A 21,493-nucleotide genomic window follows, 5' to 3' on the forward strand; every position below is an offset into this window, starting at 1 on the left:
AACCCCCTCTATCTCAAACTACTGGAGGTATACCTTATTAACTCCTCTTAATAAAACTACTGAAGTACTTTATCTATATTATCACCTCTAACTCAAATGCACAGAGCATATGTAGTTATTATAATGCATTTAAGCATGTATATTATATACATATCTCAGGGAAGAACTGATAGGTTGTTGTGATTCTTTAGATTTGATAAAACCGCTGATTAATAATTAAATAATCACTGCAGACATGACGTGATTTATACTGACAAATACATTTATTGTATTTATTGTTCAGAATGCCAGTAATTCCACCACATCCAATCAGATCACTCGCTGATATTAATGCTTTGTGACTGCTATGGTATTTTAGGCAGATGCTACAATGTTGGTGAGTGGTTGCTAGGGTGTTGCTAAGCAGACAAAAGCTGGGTGATATAGTGCAGCAAGCTGCATCACTTGGTATTCCAGGCAGATGCTATGATGTTGCATAGTGGGTAATGCAGTGTGGCAATCTGAATCATTTAGTATTTTAGGTAGATGCTATGATGTCGCTTAGTGGTTGCTAGGGTGTTGCTAAGTAGACAAAAAGCCAGATCAAACAACCAGGAATTAAAAGTTATGGTAACTCTAGAACACTATTTATTTCCCAGATTTGCAATTATGCTCAACCATAAAGGTATATATTTTTTCACTTTGGCAAGATTGTCTTGTTAACACAACTGTTAAAATATTCTTCAGCAGTAATAGAGGTGGTAGAAACTCAGCTCAGCCATTTAATTCGGCAGCTCTCCTCAATAATTGAATTTGAGGTGCAGAGAACAACATTTATAATGATATTTACCTGATATAAAACCTGCATTCAGAATATTAACCTGGTAATTTAACCACTGGCACGTCACTGTTGTGTATGTAGGCACTTGCTGGTCTGTGATATAGCATTCAGTATTTAATCACAATATACATACAGAGGTTTCCATTAAAAAAACACTGCTGATGGGAAGGAAATTAGGATTTGGAGCAGTGGAGCTGTCATAGTGTCTGGTTATTTTGGGATGAGTTCTAGAGTGGCAAAACTAATTCTCCAATCAGTGATTACTTAGTAATGCGTTACTCTAATCTGACCATTTTTTTTCAGTGACGAGTAATCCAGTAAGGTGTTGCTATTTCCAATTAGATTACAGTTACTAATCCATGTCACTGTATGTTACTATTTTATCATTTTCCTTAGTGAAAAGATAAGCAAATATCGTCGCTTTATAGCTGGAACTGCTAGAAAAATAACAACAGGCTAGCGAGCTAACAAGCTAACAGGCTAAAACAGGCACTCATACAGAACACACACACACAGCAAGCCCCCCTCTCTCTCCACCTCAAACACACACACACACACACACACACATACACACACACACATACACAGAGACCACACCCCTACTCTCTCCCCAATCACATGCTTTTTGTAAATTCCCTAAACACAGTAGTGCATGTTTTAACAGACAGTTAACACAGAACATTACTGCAGATTCACTTCCACTAAAGTGAGTTTTGGCAAAAACTGGTTGTCATGTTAATGTGTGTGTGTGTGTGTGTGTGTGTTTAAATAATGAATTGTAATCTTTTACAAGCAAGTAATTCTCAAGTAATTCAATTCAAAGTTACTTTTAAAAGGGCTAATCAGTAAAACAGATTAACTATGCTACTGTATGCTATCACTGCTTCCAAAATAGGCACGTCATATAATTAAGTTTATATATTTAATTGGACAATATACTATATGTACATAACCTTTACACTACCTGCCTTTACACACTGCATTGCACTGCTGTTGTTGTTTACTGAGTAAATAAACATTTAATGCTCAAATTATATATATCTTTTTTAATTTTCACAGAAGACTAAATACTGCACATACACACCAATCAAGCATAATAACATTATGACCACCTCCTTGTTTCAGCTCCACTGATCATATAGGAGCGCTTATCTGTTTCTCTGTATATTTTATTATTATCCTCCTTTTTTTCTCCCTGTTCTTCAATACTCAGAACCCCACAGGATAGAAAACCAACACAGATCAGACAGTATTATCTGAATAGTGGGTCGTTATTCTCAGCACTGTTGGACAAAAACCTTGTATCTCAAACTGCGCCATTTTGACATAATGTAAATTTGCCAGGTCAGTTCAGTTTTTGTCAGAATTTCATGATGAAAGAAAAAAAAAACTATAGAAATGCTCCTAAAAGACTTGTAATAAAATTTAATTTAAGGCTAATCATAACTTGGAACTTGTTTTTCTTTGTCTTTATTTTTTATTGTATATTATAATAAAAACAAAGAAAAGTATTGTAAAAAAGGCTGCATATGAATTACTATTCTTGTTTTCTATTAAATACAAATACATTCATCACTGCTTTTCAAAGGCTAAAACACTAAAGCAGGTGACAAAAAATATATATTACACTTGGGAATTAACTGCTGCAGTACAATGGACGGAATATACTGAACTCTATAAATTATCACCATTTTAATATAAAATTATCATATATTTATTTTTAACATTAGCTTCAGCAGGGCTCTGTCTAACAGTAATTAAAGCTCAAATGATAACTTTGATAATGCTTTGATGATGCTCTGATGGCGTCTGATGGATCGTCTGTTGGTGTATCTGAGTATTGACTGAATATTCATCTGCCTGAAAGTGGACCTTCACTGTGATTGGCTGATGCGGACCCCTGCAGCCAGGCTGAGGGTCCTCATTTATCAGACAGTGGGGGGAGATGAGCTCTGGCTCTTCTTGTTTTCTCGATGCTGTCGAACGTGGGCATCCCGTGAGGCATATCCAAACAATCTTTTTCAGACACCATGATGCTCTCTGCTTCACCTGTAAACACAATAAAAATGATGAGTTTCTTTGATTTTACCAAATTAAAAACCTCTGGAATATAATCAAGAGGAAGATGGATGATCACAAACCATCAAACCACCAAACTGAACTGCTTGAATTTTTGCACCAGGAGTAAAGCAGCATAAAGTTATCCAAAAGCAGCGTGTAAGACTGGTGGAGGAGGAGAACATGATGCCAAGATGCATGAAAAAAAATGATTAAAAATCAGTCAAAATCAACACCACCACTAAAAAATATTTTTTATTATTTGGGTATTGGCTTTAAAAGAAAAAAAAAACATTTTTACACAAGACTGGATTGGCCACAATCTATCTTCTTTTATTTTTTACTTTTTAAAAAGAGAATCTAAAATAATAATTCACTATGTGTTGGCAGGCATGTCCACTATTGTAATAACATTAAATACTTACAGCAACACCATGATCCAGCTCATCTTAAACTAAAAAAACTTAACTACTGAATTTAGTAAATTAAAAACCTCTTATTATTCTTTTTAACACAGTTTTACATTATTCAGTAAATCTGTTCAGCCTCGCAACTGTAGCAACTAAACAACACATACTGAACACAACATACTGTACCAGATACAGATCAGAGAGCCAAAATAAAGCTGAAATACAGGAGCAGACTTTCCAGGAAACACAGAATCACCCTTTAAATACCTGAATAAAACTCAAAGCTCCACTGATTAAACTTTAAACTAACTGAGCGGAAAAGCACACGACTCACCACTAATCAAACAGAAGCAATACTGAAACACAGCAACCTGTGGACCTCAGACCTGGATGATTAATTGATATGATGAACGGTTCCAGGAATCGACCTATGAACACAAAGAGTAACTTTCTGCAGGAATGGGATAATTCAGTTTAAGAGATTTTAATACTAATATGAAAAAATTAAGACCACTTACGCAATAGGGCTGTGTATTAGCAAGAAGATACAGGGGTTATGATCCAAGATATAATGCAATATATTACGTATATAAATATACACATTTGGATTTACATATGTATTAACAGATTTCTTTTGTTTTTTGCTTTTTGTCATATTGATATTTTTACATTATCAAACATCAAACAAACTTAAAAAAAGAGAAAGATAACCTGAGTAAATATAAAAAGTACTTTTTTAATATATATATATATATATATTACAGCTCTGGAAAAAAATGAGACCACCACATTTGCTATTTATAGGTTTATGTTTGAGTAAAATGAACATTATTGTTTTATTCTATAAACTACAGACAACATTTATGAGAAATGGCTGAAATAATGCAGAAAAGATGCAGAAAAGCTTTCAGACCTCAAATAATGCAAAGAAAACAAACAAGTCAATAATTATAAAGTTTTAAGAGTTCAAAAAATAATCAATATTTGGTGGAATAACCCTGGATTTTAATCACAGTTTTTTTTTCATGCATCTTGGCATTATGTTCTCCTCCACCAGTCTTACACACTGCTTTTTTATAACAGCATATAAATAAACTTGCTTAACTGCTTAATGCAATCTGCAAAAATAAAGCCAGTTTTAATACCTTTAGGAAATTGTTTTTATGACATTTTAAAACAAATGTAAGACGTTTTAATACTTTTTAAGAATCTGCAGATGCCCTGTTCTTATGTAGGAATTAGGTATTGACTAGGAAAACGGCTTTTCATGATGTCATATTACAGATTAAACCCAGATGACTAGTGAGGAACTGGAGGGAATGGGAGATCTGGGAATTAGAGCTCTATAGGCTGCAGACTGTACTGGAGCACTTCAATTAATTAACTGATTAAAGAACTGAATTAATGGTATAGTACACACTCTTCATCCAGACTGCTTTACGTCTGAACACTTGAAACATGACACACATGAAACCTTTTACCACTTAAAACACTGTTTTCTTTAATAGCACTTTCCCGAGTTAGCAGCTGGCGTGATGGGATTTACAGGGTTAATGAAGATTTTACTCATATAATAAAAAAAACAACCAGTGAGAAAAACTCAATAAGCTTAAGTCAACTACAAGCCTTTTACAGTAATTAAACTGCATCACATAAGCACAGAAGTACAGAAGTGTGTGTGTGAAGTATATCATGGTGGTGTGGAGGTCACTAAAACAGGAGCACGAATTTAGTTCTAAGCTTTTAAAGAAGAAATATTTTACCTATTATCACCAATTCTTTTCTTAAACATTCCCTTTCACAATGAGCCATTTAAGGGCTCTGTCGCTTTATGCTGAGCGTTTGCCACACGTCAGTGTTAGCTTTTGCTAAATGGTAAAACACAAATTCATTATTTGATTATTAAATACTTACATCTTTCTTATCTGCTAACTTGCTCACTATAGACAGTAGGTATAGATCCCTCCCTCAGACGAAGTCTGCTAGCTAATCCTGCTGGGTACTGAGGTTCTAAGTTTCTCAACCAAAATGACCGAAATGCCATTTCTTTTCTGGTGAGTTTCTTCTCTGGTGGGGGTTGATGGGTAAAAGGTGCTGCCAGGGTGGTTCTATGCAGCTTCCCTTTTATGTATGGATGGATTCATCCAATTGGCTAATAGAAGCATATAAGTCCTGACACCAAACTCTTTCAGCTGATTCACAGAAAATGGATGGATGGATTGCTTGTAGCTTGTTTGGTAGAGTGTTTATAGGGTTTATAAGGGCTGTTTAGACCCAAAAAGTGAGTTTTGTACAATATGTCCCCTTTAAATTATATTATTTAATACATTTATGTACATTTATTTATGTTAATACATTATACTTTCCAACTGTAGAGGGAGCCACAGAGCCAAAAATAGCAATTCTCAGTGTAACTGATGTTGGTAAAAGCTGTGATGTGTAATAACTCTGTGTTTAAAGGCAGGTGATGTATCGTACCTCTCATGCGGTGGATGAGTGTCCCGTACGCCATGTCCAGTTGGTACGCCATAACAAAGCTGAGTGGAACCACAGGAACAAACAGACCAGGCTTCTTGTTCTTTATGGCTCTGTAGAGACACACAGGTCCAGATTAATAAAATATACCTTCAAACTGAATTTCAAACCCAAAATCTGTGCCGTCTCACTCACAAGGATTATTAGCAAGATTTACTGTGTGTATAATATATAATAATGTGGTAGAATATTACTTCAGAAAATTAGAATATAATATTTAAGACCATTTGGTACTTTTGGCAGTGTGGGCAGTGTGCCAAGTCCTGCTGGAAAATGAAATCCGCGTCTCCATAAAAGACATGTCTCTCCAAACCATCACTGATCATCAGTACATTTTACATTTCAATTGTAAATCAAGGGAGCAGAGTCTGGAGGAAGAGTGGAGAGACACACAGTCCAAACTGCTCGAGGTCTAGTGTCTAGAAGTTTCCACCAATCAGTGATGGTTTGGAGAGACATGTCTTTTATGGAAATGCAGATTTCATTTTCCAGCAGGACTTGGCACACGGCCCATACTGCCAAAAGTAGCAGTTGGTCTTATATAATATTCTAATTTTCTGAGACACTGATTTTTGGGTTTTCTCATTGGCTGTAGGTCATAATTATCAATAATAAAAGAAACATTTTGAACTGAATTACTGAAATAAAGTAACTTTATGCGTTAATTACATCAGTAAATTTAAATAAACAATAAGTAAATCAGAATTTTGCACCAGCATGCTGGATTGTGCACTATAATTTTGACTTATGATGTTGTGTATGTGTGTCTTCACTGGACTGAGTTAATGGTAAAGGCCACTGCACTCCATCCACACCAACTTATTCACACACCTGAATCTAACAACACTGTCTGAACCAGATCCCACAGCTCAGTGATTATTCTGTTGGTGTGTGCTGGAGAACGATGGCATTTACTGGAGAATGATGACGCTCATTTCAGAATGTGTGTATATTGAACCATGTTGGTGTTTTTGGACGATATTGGCTGTGGGAAGTTTTGAAAGATGTGTGTTGGAGTATGTGAAGATATGATAAGAATGATTATGGTTCACTCTAAAAAACAGGTTCGATAGGAGTACTTTTTTGTCCTCAGAGGTACACTCTTCATAATTGTACCCTCAAAGGTACAATATTGGTCTTTACAGGGTCAGATTTGATCCCTCTGAAGTATAAAGTCATTTCTAACAGAAATAAGTACAAATTTGTACCATTTAACCTGCAGCCAAAAGGTACATTCATTATTCTGCATCACTGCACTAATAAACAATATATATTTAAATTGCACATTTTTTATTTGAAAGTCAGACAATTATTTTGGATCATCAAGTTTTTGACACATATTTAGTTGATGATGATGTTTATAATCTGTATACTCTATACTGGCACAAAAACCATGGGTACAAAAAAAGACTTTCACTGAAAGGTACTTTTTTGTACCTCAATATAAGGTACAGCCCCAGAGACAAGCTTTATACTCTTTTAAGTACAAATCTGTACTCACTTTTCTTAGTGTGTTGTTGGAGAATTAGAGTGTGAATTCTCCAAAAATCAACATAATTCTCCAAAAAAATGCATATTTTTCCAACAAACACCTTAATATTCCAATCAACACCAAGCATTTCTAACAAACACAATAATACTCAAATAAAATCAAAATTTTAATCTCAAACAGCATACGATACAATATTTTATCGTATTGTGATACATTTCTTATCATATCGACAATATGCTTTAATAAGAAAATCAAAAGCATCTCATCAGCTCTTAAAAAAAACCCTGACCCAACTGTACACTTCATTACAGAGGGTGTAATTAGTCCTATTTCATTTGACAATGTGCAGCAAATATTTTTTTTATTTTTCTACTTCTATTTTTCCATAATTCATAATCTATTTATATCTATGTCTATTTATCTTATATTATATATTTTTATCTCAGATATGGGTAAAATATTCTCTTATCATCTGTATTTTTGTTTTATTATAATATAATTATCGCTCTTTTGGATTTAACCTCTTGTACCACATGTGATGTGAATGACAATAAAATTAATGACAACGTCTCCTTGAATTACAGAATGCTTAAAAATTGTATTAAAAATCCCTGTATTATACATAAAACAGTATTTGAATTGCAGAACCACCAATGATGAACAATAAATACTGTATAGCGTCTTTTTTGTTTTATAATATAAATACAATCTTTATAATGCCACCCAGCTCTATCAGCGCGGGATTCTGTATATCAAGGACGCTGGCAATACTGTTAATATAGATAACCAAATTATACCATATTAACCCAGATTAAAAAAATATATATATTGTTATAGAAATTTTGCCTATATTGTTCAGCCCTAAAAAAAATCATAATTTTCCAAGAAATACCATATTTTTCATACAAATACATAATTCTCAAACATTTCCAACTAAAAATGTAAAAAATATATAGCTGTATGTATGAGTGTGTGCTGTGTAGGTATACGTGTGGCTGTGTGTGTGTGAGTGTGTGTGTGTTACTGACCCTGCAGTGAGGGCGAATGTAGCCAGGCCGAAGAAGGTCCCGTAGTATTTGATGAATTCTCTGGACCAGGCCACCTGCATGGCCATCTGCCTCTCCCGCATTTCATTCTGCATCAGGATCTGACGCTCCATCTAACAACACACACACACACACACACACACACACACACACAAAAGAAGAGTGATTAAACAACGCATTATATTGCTTTTGCACATTTTTAGAGCTCATTTCCCATTTATTGGCTAGACAGACCCTTTAAAACACTCTTTAAATTACTTTTAAAAGAGCAGGTGTCTTAATACTTGTATAACTCACACTAAAACTGGGCCATTGATATTAAAACACCTCTAAACCAGTGACATTTGAGTTAAGAGATGTGTGATAAATCCCTACACAACATGTGAACTTACAGCCTAAAGCGAGGAGGGTGCAGGATGTGCAGACTGTGTGTGAGAATCTGAGACTGAAGGGTTTCCAGCTCCAACAGTAACTCCGAGAAAAACAGGTGAGTTTAATCAGGTGTGTTTGGGTTTGAAAAGCATTACAATATTTTAGATTATTTTATTAATTTTTTTATTAATTAAATTAAGTAAATTATTTCATACTGCTGTGATCAGCGTATAAAAATTTACTTAGTATGAGTTTGCTTTGTGTATTGCATTGTAACTAACTACAATAATTCCAGTTAATTTAATAAAAAAATAGTCTATAAAATAGTACATCTATTTTCATACATAAGGCACATTATGCGACACTAGTAAGGAACAGGGGTGTCACCGTGTTTCATGTTTCCATTATAATTCAGCAGATTTTGCCACTAGGAGGTGGGGGGGGGGGGTTAACTAAGTTAAGTAAAGCTAAGCTAAGTAAACAAAACTGTAATTCTTACAAAAAGTAAGACAAGTGCTGGATGTTAATCCACACAGATGTATCTCCTGAAAACTGTTTATTTGGGTGAGTAAAGCGCTTCAGTTTACGTACAGTAAGTTAAGTAAAGCTAAGCTAAGTAAACAAAACTGTAATTCTTACAAAAAAAAAAAAACAGTTTCTTTTAAAGTTAAACAAGTGCTGGATATTAATCTACACAGATTTATCTCCTGAAAACTGTTTATTTGGGTGAGTAAAGCGCTTCAGTTTACGTACAGTAAGCTTAGACTACCAAATTTCTCCAGCACCAAAGGCTGAAGCTGAAGCATTAGCATTAGCATCAGCGGTTAACTGCTAGCCTAACACTGACTGTTCCGGTAACTCAGGGCAATATTAGCTAGTGGCTCGTCCCACGTAGCTTGAATTATTAACACAGTAAATGAGACTACAGACGATAGTTCGATATACTCACATCTGATTAAAGAAAGAGCTAGCACTTAGCACTGCGGTTAGTGGCTAATGCTAATACTGCTCCAGCCTTAGTGCTGGAGAAACTTCACTTAAACTTCTGTATAACTCTGTACTTCAGTGGAGTGGCTTTACTGCTCCTTAATTCCTGACTGGTAGAATAATTTATACATAAGGAGCACCAGATTATAAGGCGCGCTGTCAATTTTGGGGAAAGTAAAGAATTTAAAGTGCACCTTACTGCGAAAAATAAGGTGTAAAAAAAGGGACTTCTTGGCTCCCAGCAACAAATCAGTACAACCTGAGAAGCAATCAAATCATCCCTCTGTTTCTTGCACTTTACCTCCCAAGACCTCCAATTACCTTTAGCCCCTTTAAGAGGAGCCGAGGGAGCAGCAGGAATGAATCACGTTACTGACGCATCGCTGGGGCTCATCCTCACGCCTGAACAGCTCAACCACCTCAAACACACGTCACTGAGACAATAACAAGCCATAGAGATTAAACCCTCAACCCCACCAACTCAACACACACACACACACACACACACAGCTGGACAATGCACTGTTCGTTAATCGTTATCACAATACTGACCTTTACAACACTGATATTACAGAAGAGCTGCAATATGCAAATGGGCCTCAAACAAATCACAAATGTTTTATTGTGTGCATCAGAGTGAGCTCTGTGGGGGTTTGGATGAATCATTCTCACAGTCCAAGAAATGTTTGAAAATATTACTAAATATTAATATTGGATCCTTGGAGAAAGTATACAGGCCTTTGATTAACCCTTGTGTGGTGTTCATATTTTTGTTACTCGTTTACTTTGTTATTTGTATTTAATTCAGCAAAATTAAGCAATTTTACATTAAAATGCTTTACACATGCTCGCTTCACCTAAATTACAAGCAATATAAACAGCTTACATGGTTAATATTTGCCCTTTACCTTTCTTATGTTACATTTCTTTCAAAAAGTGCTACTCTTTTTTTATTAGTTTTTTAATAAAATGTAAAAGAAAATGAATTAAACTCAAGATATGGGTAGAAAATTTGTTTAGTTTCAAATTTACAAATGAAGCAATGTTTATTAGCCCTTGGCCAAACATACTGTATGTAATATAAATGTGTAGGGGGGGGGGGGGGGTGTACAGTGTGTGTTTATCAAAAATGTGTTTTGATATATGTTTTTCACAAAAAATGAGCCAATGCCAATGAGTTTGAGTTAGAATTTTTTTTTTTTTTTAGAATCATTTGATGAAAAATGAAAACGGGTCCCACAGACCCGAACACCACACAAAGGTTAAATGTGTTACTTCAGATGTTAACAAGTGTTGCAATATATTTCAATCAGCCACAACATTAGCACCACCTGAAATCCAGCCCAACCCAACCCATAAACTGTCATTATGAGCCCGAGCCCGATTTAGTGAGTAAAGCATTAAAACTGAGCTTTTTAAAACATTATTTTTGGGGCTGTTTGAATGAGCAAAATCTGTTAAGAATGATGTTAATCAACATTGCAACACTGAAGAAGCATAGACCTATTATTTATTACATTTATTTGATTAAGAACAGCATATTTAGGAATTGAACTGCAGTCTTTCCAATTCCACATGTTGTGTTTTGGCTTATTCACAGGTGTTCACAGCGGTGTTATCCATTACCCCATCTCCCCAGGTAAAACAAATCCAGACTGAACGGAGCTTAAGAGTGTACACATATTCTTTACATATCTATGGTCTTTAACACAACAGAGGTGAATTGTGTTGTATTTTAATCATTACTGCTGTTTACAATCGTGTCATGAATTAATAAATCACCCATTATTATTCCTATGAGACATTTGGCAGCATTCAAATCCATTCAATGCTATTCATTGACCTTTAACTCCTCACATTCTGGACCTGGAGCCCAGAAACTTCACTCGTTTTGCACAGCTGATCTTCTGACACTGACCCGAATTAGCATGCCTTGTCTGAGGATGAGTTCTGAGTGCACTGACCCCATCATTGTCCTGCCGTTTCCTGTTTGATTGCAGGTTCGTTTCAGACAAACGAACAAAAGCAGCTGAAAGATGCAAGAATGGAGTCGGGGCGTGAGCTGAATTATAACTGGACGTCACAGAGTGAAGAAAGGCGGTCTGGCCGCGTGACGCTAACGGAAATGAAACACTTAAACTTGTTAAGTGCCGCAAATTACAGGTTGTGTTTCCCGCTCGTTAGGAAACGGGCTTTTACTGTATCTGTTAGATGATTCATTATTATTTTAATGCATTCCTGCTCTTTTAATGCATGTCAACATTAAAATGGCAAGCACGAAGCGGAGTCGGATTCTGACATAGAGCTAGAATTCACCACAACACCTGGTAAAGAAACTTGTGTAACTCAAAACATTCTACAAACCCATTTATATGAGAAATAGAGAGACGTAGCCCATGTAGCTGATGATGACAGTATGTAGCAGCGCTCTAGACTAACTTGTGTAGTTACCAGCTTAATGCACTGACCCTCAGAAAGGTTCTAAGTGATGTTAAATTATAGAAAGAATTTTATCACATACATTTCTTGAGTTACAGCACAAGGAATTGTTATATTTACACTAAATGACACTCAGTAATTCAGTTCAAAATGTGAAACTCATATATTATATAGATTTATTACACACAGAGTGATCTATTTTAAGCGTTTATTTATTTTATTGTTGATGATTAATTGTGGCTTACAGCCAATGAAAACCCAAAAATCAGTCTCAGAAAATTTGAAAATTATATAAGACCAATTGGTACTTTTGGCAGTGTTGGCAGTGTGCCAAGTCCTGCTGGAAAATGAAATCCGCATCTCCATAAAAGTTGTTTTCAGCAGAGAGAAGCATGAAGTGCTGTAAGATTTTGTGGGAAAACAAAACTGCACTGACTTTAGACTTGATAATAAAACACAGTGGATCAACACCAGCAGATGACAGACATGTCTCTCCAAACCATCACTGATCATCGGTAAATTTTACATTTCATTTAAAGTAAATCAAGGGATCAGAGTCTGGAGGAAGAGTGTAGTGTGAAGTTTCCACCAATCAGTGATGGTTTGGAGAGACATGTCTGATATCTGCTGGTGTTGATCCACTGTGTTTTATCTTATAATAAGTCCAAAGTCAGTGTTATCCGTAGCACATGTATGTTGTATAAAATTGATGTGTACATCAATATTTACAATATATTGCCCAGCCCTTATGTTTATGTTAGTTTAATACAAAAAAGGCCAAAAAAAAAAATACTTTTACGAACCCCAGGGAAATCAGCAGCTCTTATGTGGTGTTCAATTATCTCTCCATTCCAGACATCCATCTACCTTTTACCACCATTTGTTCCCTTTCTCCATTACCTGCACCGAGTCTTTAAGTGGTAATCAGTTGAAGAGGTAATCAGTGTTTATTACTCTAATTATTATTACTTAGACTTTGTACTGTAGTTCACTTTAAAATCAGAAACTTTAGAGAAGCTTGGTCATCCTCCACAGAGTTGAGTTGTGTGTGTGCTACTACTAAATATGATTTATTCTGACACCGACTGACCCACGATCTGCAGACTAGAACCAACCAGATCCAACACTTCATTTTTGCAGTTTATATTTTATTTGCACTTATGGTCAGGTTCACAAGTACACAAAGTGTGTTTGGGTACACACTCTTATGGTATACAAGTAAAGCAGATATTAAAAAGCAATGTTTTCTTATGCAAGCTATAACAGCTCTGGAAAAAAAAAAAAAGAAACCACTTAAAAATATTGAAAACCTCTGGAATATAATCAAGAGGAAGATGGATGATCACAAGCCATCAAACCACCAAACTGAACTGCTTGAATTTTTGCACCAGGAGTAAAGCAGCATAAAGTTATCCAAAAGCAGTGTGTAAGACTGGTGGAGGAAAAGAACATGATGCCAAGATGCATGAAAAAAAAAACTGATTAAAAATCAGGGTTATTCCACCATGGTTTTCTATCCTGTGGGTTCTAATGAATTAAAGAACATGGTGAAAGAAGGAGAATAATAAAGTATAAAGAGAAATAGATATAGAACTACAGTCTGTAAATATTATATACAGAAAATACAGAGCTTTTTACTTTTATATATATTAGTTTTCCATGGCCTAGTTACTCATCTACAGTTCATTCAAGTATATTGGGGAGAAACAGAGTAAAAGAGAGACAGACAGAGTGGTGGAGGAGTGCAGAGGTGATGATGTGGAAGTGGAGCTGGTCAGTGGGAAATTCACTGACATTTCTACTGAAAGGCCACAGGGGCAGATTTCCTGACTGATTAACTAACAGCAAATCAGACGAAACGATTACACACACACACACACACACACACACACATACACACACACACAGCTAAGAGACCTTTCTTTCTTCATCACAACTAAAAGACCCTTGTTGCTCAAGAGGTTCACTACTACAAAACTTGGGATGTAAAATTTGCGGAAAATAGCTAATTGTGATTTTTCCACAGAATATTGCAACTGCAATTTAAATTGTGATTATTTTTAATCCATTAAACCATAAACCTGTATTAGTGGTTAACATATCTATCATAATCTATCAAATATAATTATAAACTTCTTTCCATAAAAAATATTCCCAGGGTTCTCAGGTTAAATGCAGTTGTCAGTTTTTTTTTTTAATTTAAATTAGGGCTTTTTCACACCTATAGTAAGTTTCCATGGTCCTAAAAATTAAGTCCCCATAATTGCCACAGTTCCAAATAATGAATGGCTGTTAGCTGTTGTTTTTTTATTTTACTCAGATTAAAAATAACACTCATAAAAAACACTCATTCAGTGAGGAACAGCAGCAGGAGCTCCTCAGATAAAGTGCTGTTCTCATTTCTCTTCAGGCAGGGAGGATTTCTGCCTCTGCTTACAAAAAGTACCAGTATTCATAACTTCAGAAAATGTAGTGAGGAATTTGCTGAGTAAATAGTGTAAATATTGATATTAAATGTATTTATTTTGCTTTATTACTAGAAATGCAGTTTTTCTAAAGGCAACAACCAGGTCTTCTTCCAATTTATAGTGTTAATATGGGTGATGTTTCCTGTTATCCCAACCACTGATCACCCATCATCATCATCAGCCATCAGCACAAATAACCCCATCAATTAAATCCTAAACATCAGTCAGGATGGACAGAAGTGGCACTTTTCTCTGACAGAATGAGAAATGCATATGTAATGTATGTAAATCATGACCATAAGCATATGGACCATTATGTACTGTAAGATCGTCACAACACACACCTACCCTACAATTTACAGCCTGGCAGTGATGGGCCATTTAGCCCAGTATTCCTAATAAATGACATCAGGACTAAAGAAACAATTCCTGCACATCTGCTGCCTCAGTCCTGTGAATTAAAAAGTCATGACGTGGGTCTGAGGCCCATCAGTAGAGCATAATGCACTGTCCATTACAGTCCAGCAGAAACAGATCCACACTGCTGTCTGACATCTTAATGAATCAGAAGAGCTCCTGCCACTGAAATGTCCCTGTCCATCTCTCTCCAGTGTCTCACTCCCTGCAGTGACACATAGCAATTTACATTTCTGGGTTAATGGACAGGACCGCGGGCACGCCCATCATCTTAAAGACGCAGATTATAGCTTTTATTTCTCAGAAACTTTCTAGTGTCCCCAAAAAAAGGTTTACTTCTTTTACTTGAGTCTTGAAGTGAAGATCATCCACGCTCCCAAAAAAATCAGTATATGAACTCATTTAACCTGAACTTTGCTCACAATAACGATGATATCATAAAACATTTATTCTGTGATGCTCGAAATATACACTCCTAAATAAGTAAATACGTGGAATTATAGATTTATTAATGTCAGTTTCACAGAAATTAACAACCAGTATTCTTTACCGCAGGTTTATTAAAACTATTCATTTGATTATAGCGCCACCATGTGGATGAAGCAGTAACTTTAGTAAATCTAATTAAGGGGCAGTAAGGAGTCTTAAGGAGTTTAGAGCACCTATGTTTCAATGAAAATATAGATAATTGATGCAATTAGTGCTGAACCATGTGGCCAAAATTGCATATCACAATATTTTTCAAGATTCTGATGATTTCACAGTATATTAAAGTATTTTTATTATTATTATTGTTATTATTAAAAATGAAAAATGGGCTTTTATGTATATATAATATAAAACACTAAGGGTTTAAATTAAGGCTTTGATTTGTATTGTTTTTTTATTGCATTAAAATGATCCTTCAAGCTACAGTATTAATATATTTAAAGGAGCTTTAATTAATTTTTATTTTGCAGTGCTGTTCTGATTTCTCTTCAGGCAGGACAGACAGAGACGATCGTTTGACTGCACAGGGCTAAGCTATAAAGTGGATTAGCTTGTTATGCTAACAGGCTAGTGTATTGGCTTCTTTGGTGTGATTATGATAAATTATCACAAAAAATAATTATACGCTATATCACGATATTGATATAACTGAATGGAGGTTCTGATACATCAGCTCACAGACGCAGCCTTGTGCTGATCCACATCACCCTAGGAGTGATAAGGGGAAAGAGAGAGAGAGAGAGAGAGAGAGACATCTACTGTACTGTACCCACCCAGAAAGAAAGAGCAAGGCCAACTGTGCTCTCTCAGGGCTCTGGCAGCTGATGGCAAGCTGCATGACCAGGATTTGAACCAGCAATCTGGTTCACGATTATAGTGGACCGCTGAACCTCAGAGCCCCTAAATACATTTCTGTGTGCATTAGTGAATCATGTGTTCAAAAAAAAAAATATTAGAACTTTTATTGCAAACAATGTAGGGCAATTTTTAATCATGTCCACCAACCTGTTGGTAATACTGTATATTGCACCTGCTAATATGTCGCAAAATAATTGTGCTACAGTATTCTGTCCTTGCAGAGCAGAAAAAAAATAATAAAAAAAGAAAAGTGAGGGATATTGGAGGAAAATAATAATCCTGAACCCTGAAACTGAGCGAAGAAGCTGAATCACTGAGGCTGACCTTAAACAGGACCAAACCAAACTCAATCTGCAGCATCTCAGCCATCCATCATCCATCATTACATATTGCATCTAAAGTGGGCAAACATCTGCCTTATTTACAGAGAGCTTAATGATCCTGTAATGTAACTCAGAGCAGGTCTGCTGGTGCTTCACAGCAGCAAAGTGGCAAACACTCACTGCCTCACAGGCAGAGATAAATCAAACACACCCAAGCATAAAATGAGACTGAGGAGCGCTAGCTTCACAGTGCAGGACGATAGCCGTCCATAACGATCGCAATAAAACAGCGCTTTACACACCACCCCTGCAGCCTGAGGCCAGCGGAAATGCAGAACCCGAGACCTGATGATTTTTGCGAGTGGCTGACGTATTCAAACAGACTGGTGCATAGAAGCAAAGCACAGCCGCTTCAGCTGTGAATGTGTATGGATTTCAGGTGTTTATTGTGGAAATATGTGTGTGTCTATTCTTAGATCGCCCCCAAGTAATCAGGAGCTGGATCTGGGTGTGAATGGACTGGCTCTCCTTTTTTATTTTAATCTGACTGAGATTAAGCCAAAAATAGCCTTATGATTACGGAAAAATAGTAGTGTATTATTGAAAAGTTACTTTATTTTTTAATAATTCAGCTCAAAACGTGAAAAATGTGAAACAGAGTGATCTATTCTAAGCGTTTATTTCTTTTAAAACCCCAAAATCAGTGTCTCAGAAAATTAAAATAATTTAAAAAGTCAAATGGTACTTTTGGCAGTGTGGGCAGTGTGACAAATCCTGCTGGAAAATGAAATCCGCATCTCCATAAAAGTTGGTTTCAGCAGAGGGAAGAAGCATGAATTGCTGTAAGATTTTGTGGAAAAAACAAAACTGCACTGACTTTAGACTTGATAATAAAACACAGTGGATCAACACCAGCAGATGACAGACATGACTCTTTACCCAAACCATCACTGATTGGTGGAAACTTCACACTAGACCTCGAGCAGTTTGGACTGTGTGTCTCTCCACTCTTCCTCCAGACTCTGCTCCCTTGATTTACAAATGAAATGTAAAATGTACTGATGATCAGTGATGGTTTGGATAAAGACACATGTCTGTCATCTGCTGGTGTTGATCCACTGTGTTTTATTATCAAGTCTAAAGTCAGGGCAGTTTTGTTTTCCCACAAAATCTTACAGCACTTCATGCTTCCCTCTACTTTTGAGTAAAATTTCAAATGTCAGCATGAGGTTTGCTTCCTAACACTTTTTATGACTTTACCCTTTGTCACACTGTCCAATGCCTACAAGCTGATTCATGCAGAAGGCTTTTCTTACTGAATCTATGGTCACACCCTTTTACTGGATTACCTGAACTGACTGACCAGTTTCAGCTTGTAGAACAACACTGAGGTTAGAGTAGTAATGTGCAATATCTGTTCTTGTGCTGTGACAGAAAATCATATTACATACATTCATTTGTTTGTAAGTTTAATAATATTTTATAATAGTAATTAAGAAAAAAACTGTTATGTTTCTACATAAGACTATTTAAAATATATATATATTGCTGTTAAATCGTGTATTCACATCTACACAAATTTAAATGAACTGAATTAAAGCTCACTTTCCAGGGCTTTGCTGTGACACCTGGTAAATTCCACAAAAAATCAGCACCACAGACAGCAGTGTGATATAAACACAGGGACTAACTGTATAGCAGGTATAACTGCAGGAAACTGACTAATACAGAAGAAACGTTATAATTATTCTTATCATTAATCAGACATTTTTTTTCAGGTTTATGAATCATTTCAAATAAATGACTATTTAAGTAATTCAATACATCAACACTAACTGTAGTAGGAATTATATATATATATTTTTAATAATAATACTTTTGTGGAGAGCAATTTTCTCAAGAAGGCAGAAAGATCAAAATCACAGGACAGCAGTGTGAAAAAATACTGCTTGGGTCCATTCAGAACCAACTCTGTTATTACGCACCTGCACTCGGGCATTGTGGAGCATAAACTCCTGCTGCCTCTGCATATTCTGATCCATGGCTTTAGACATTATAAACCCCATTGTGTCGAAACTGAAAAAGAAAAAAGCAGACTTGTGAGATATTGTGAGAGACTTAACAAAACACTATAACTTTAATTATGTTTCTCTAAAATATCAAATAAGCTGAGCAGCATCAGTGAAAAGGAAACATAAGGTGGCTTGTTAGCAGCAACACAAATTTTGTTTATTTTAGCATATATATATGTGCTTTTATATATATATATATATATATATATATATATATATATATAGGCTAATATCACTGTATAAGACATGAAAACGTCTTTAAAAGCAAAAGAAAAACATGAGGAGAGGAAACCATGATCCTGTGATAGACACTAGAAAAGAGTAAAAATAAGAATATATATATTATATATTTTTTAAACGTGGGGATATATAATATAATATATAATATAATATATATAATATAAAATATATAAGAATAAAATGCAATATATGTAAAGAAATGAGGTGACCCTTATGAAGCACCTAAAGTATCATTTTTAAATGCTAAAAATGCTAACCCTGGAGAAATTAAAAATGCACAACAAGCAAAAGTCTGGGTCTCAAAAGTTTAAAGCTGTTTTTTTGATCTACATTAAAACATTTGTTCAATGTTTTTTGCTATTATTGATCTTTTTCTAAAACGTATCTATAGATAGATTTGTTTGTATAGATAGATTTGTTTGTAAATTAGCTACTGAATTAAGCTTTACTTCCTTTAATGTGGGATTTAATAGTAATTTATTAAATCCAAAACTGAGATTAAAGAGATATACTTTAATTCTCCTTTTAGGACTGAGAAAGGTCAAACTTAGGACATGATACTGTGAGAGAATTTAATATAAAACCACTGTTTTTAGACTAGTCTGCTCCATAATGCTTAGAAAAACGAGCTTCCCCCACGTTTTTACAGTAAAAGCAGCTTTTTAACTAACCTGTAACCTGATCATACTTTCATTTTCATCTATAAACACTTCACCTCTACAGAACTACACACCCATAACATCAGATAAACAGATAACCAGCAGTAACAGCACTTACCCTCACTGTCTCTTACCGCAGAGACGAGAATAACAGATTAATCCGCTGTTTAATTAGATAAATAGCGTTAAAGTTGGCTGGTTTCGTCTATCGCTACTGTACTATATTACAACTCTGACACATGTACACACAACCGCCGCACTTCCGGTCCAGCACGAACAGCCTTCTCAGGGCGTTATGGGAAATGTAGTCTTATAGGCAGGATTTAAACTACAACCTTCAAAACAGCGCTGAAAAAACATGAGACCACTTTCAGTTTCTGAATCAGTTTCTCTGATTTTGCTATTTATAGGTTTATGTTTGAGTAAAATGAACATTGTTGTTTTATTCTATAAACTACAGGCAATATTTCTCCCAAATTCCAAATAAAAATATTCTCATTTAGAGCATTTATTTACAGAGAATGAGAAATGGCAAAAAAAAAAACAAACAAAAAAAAAAAGATGCAGAGCTTTCAGACCTCAAAATATGCAACGAAAACAAGTTCACATTCATAAAGTTGTAAGAGTTCAGAAATCAATATTTGGTGGAATAACCCTGGTTTATAATCACAGTTTTTTTATGCATCTTGGCATCATGTTCTCCTCCACCAGTCTTACACACTGCTTTTGGATAACTTGATAACTTGACATTTCTTTATTATATATACAGAAAACAATATATATATATATATATATATATATATATATATATATATATATTCACTATTAAATTGAATTAAAAGAGGTGCCCAAATTTTTAACTGGGTTTTATGTTTGGGAATGAACAAAGCTTTGTAAATAAGGAAAGTTCAGGCAGTAGGTTCAAGTAGGTTCAGGCACTGAAATAACGATATAATGCTAATTTCACATTTAAATTATGAATAATTATTATTTGTGGGGAGCATGCATTTACATTTACATTTTTAACTTTTTTTTTTCTTTACAGTGCAACATATTATGGATATTATGGTATTATGGATTACAGTGTAAAAACGTGTATTATTCATTGCATAGTGATAATATAGGTTAAATATTAATGCTAAAAATATACCCGTAAAATAAAATAATCCAGTACGTTGGTGCTTCAAGTGCTCTAATGTGGAAGAAGGAGCTCAAAATGCAGTAGGGAATATGGAATATAGAGTATGTGTTAATAAATGGACAGTAGAGTTTTTAGAGAATATAGAAAATAAAGTGTTGTAATGCACTTTGTATGATGAAGTGTGTAATTTTATGATTCCGTATCTTTTTATATTAATATATCTTTCAGTTTTAATAATCCATAATAATTATACACTGCATTCTGAATTCAGCCTTCTGTATGTGTAATGAGCAATTGTTGTTATTGGGCGCCACCTTGTGGCCACGTGACAGAAAGTACATAAGTGGAAATCACTAGGCCGAACAGAGCATGTAGTCTAATAATATTGTGTTTTATATACAGCTCTGGAAAACAATAAGAGATCATTTTATGAATGATGAGTTTCTTTGATTTTTCCAAATTGAAAACCTCTGGAATATAATCAAGAGGAAGATGGATGATCGCAAGCCATCAAACCACCAAACTGAACTGCTTGAATTTTTGCACCAGGAGTAAAGCAGCATAAAGTTATCCAAAAGCAGTGTGTAAGACTGGTGGAGGAGAACATGTCAAGATGATAAAAAAACAGGGTTATTGCACCAAATATTGATTTCTGAATTATTTATAT

The 21,493-nt window shown here is 35.1% G+C and overlaps 1 protein-coding gene across 1 annotated transcript; it reads right to left on the minus strand.

Moving 5' to 3' along the window:
- Positions 1 to 241: 241 nt before the first annotated feature.
- On the minus strand, positions 242 to 19,932 carry plgrkt (plasminogen receptor, C-terminal lysine transmembrane protein). Its single transcript, XM_022676610.2, has 5 exons — positions 19,804 to 19,932; positions 18,700 to 18,790; positions 8,344 to 8,474; positions 5,767 to 5,876; positions 242 to 2,869 (listed from the first exon to the last, which is right to left on the minus strand). The coding sequence occupies exons 2-5, from the start codon at positions 18,778 to 18,780 to the stop codon at positions 2,742 to 2,744; spliced, it is 450 nt and encodes a 149-aa protein (XP_022532331.1). The 5' UTR covers positions 18,781 to 18,790; positions 19,804 to 19,932; the 3' UTR covers positions 242 to 2,741.
- Positions 19,933 to 21,493: the final 1,561 nt, after the last annotated feature.

The sequence above is a fragment of the Astyanax mexicanus genome, chromosome 17 (genome assembly GCF_023375975.1).
Source record: "Astyanax mexicanus isolate ESR-SI-001 chromosome 17, AstMex3_surface, whole genome shotgun sequence".
In the NCBI taxonomy this organism is placed as follows: Eukaryota; Metazoa; Chordata; class Actinopteri; order Characiformes; family Acestrorhamphidae; genus Astyanax; species Astyanax mexicanus.

Excerpts from the sequence above, each read along its gene's own strand:
- plgrkt (XM_022676610.2), bottom strand. The coding sequence starts at position 18,780 with ATGGGGTTTATAATGTCTAAAGCCATGGATCAGAATATGCAGAGGCAG. Across the intron at positions 5,877-8,343 it reads ACATTCGCCCTCACTGCAGG|AGCCATAAAGAACAAGAAGC; the intron begins GTCAGTAACACA and ends GTGTCTCTACAG. Across the intron at positions 2,870-5,766 it reads ACTCATCCACCGCATGAGAG|GTGAAGCAGAGAGCATCATG; the intron begins GTACGATACATC and ends TTGTGTTTACAG.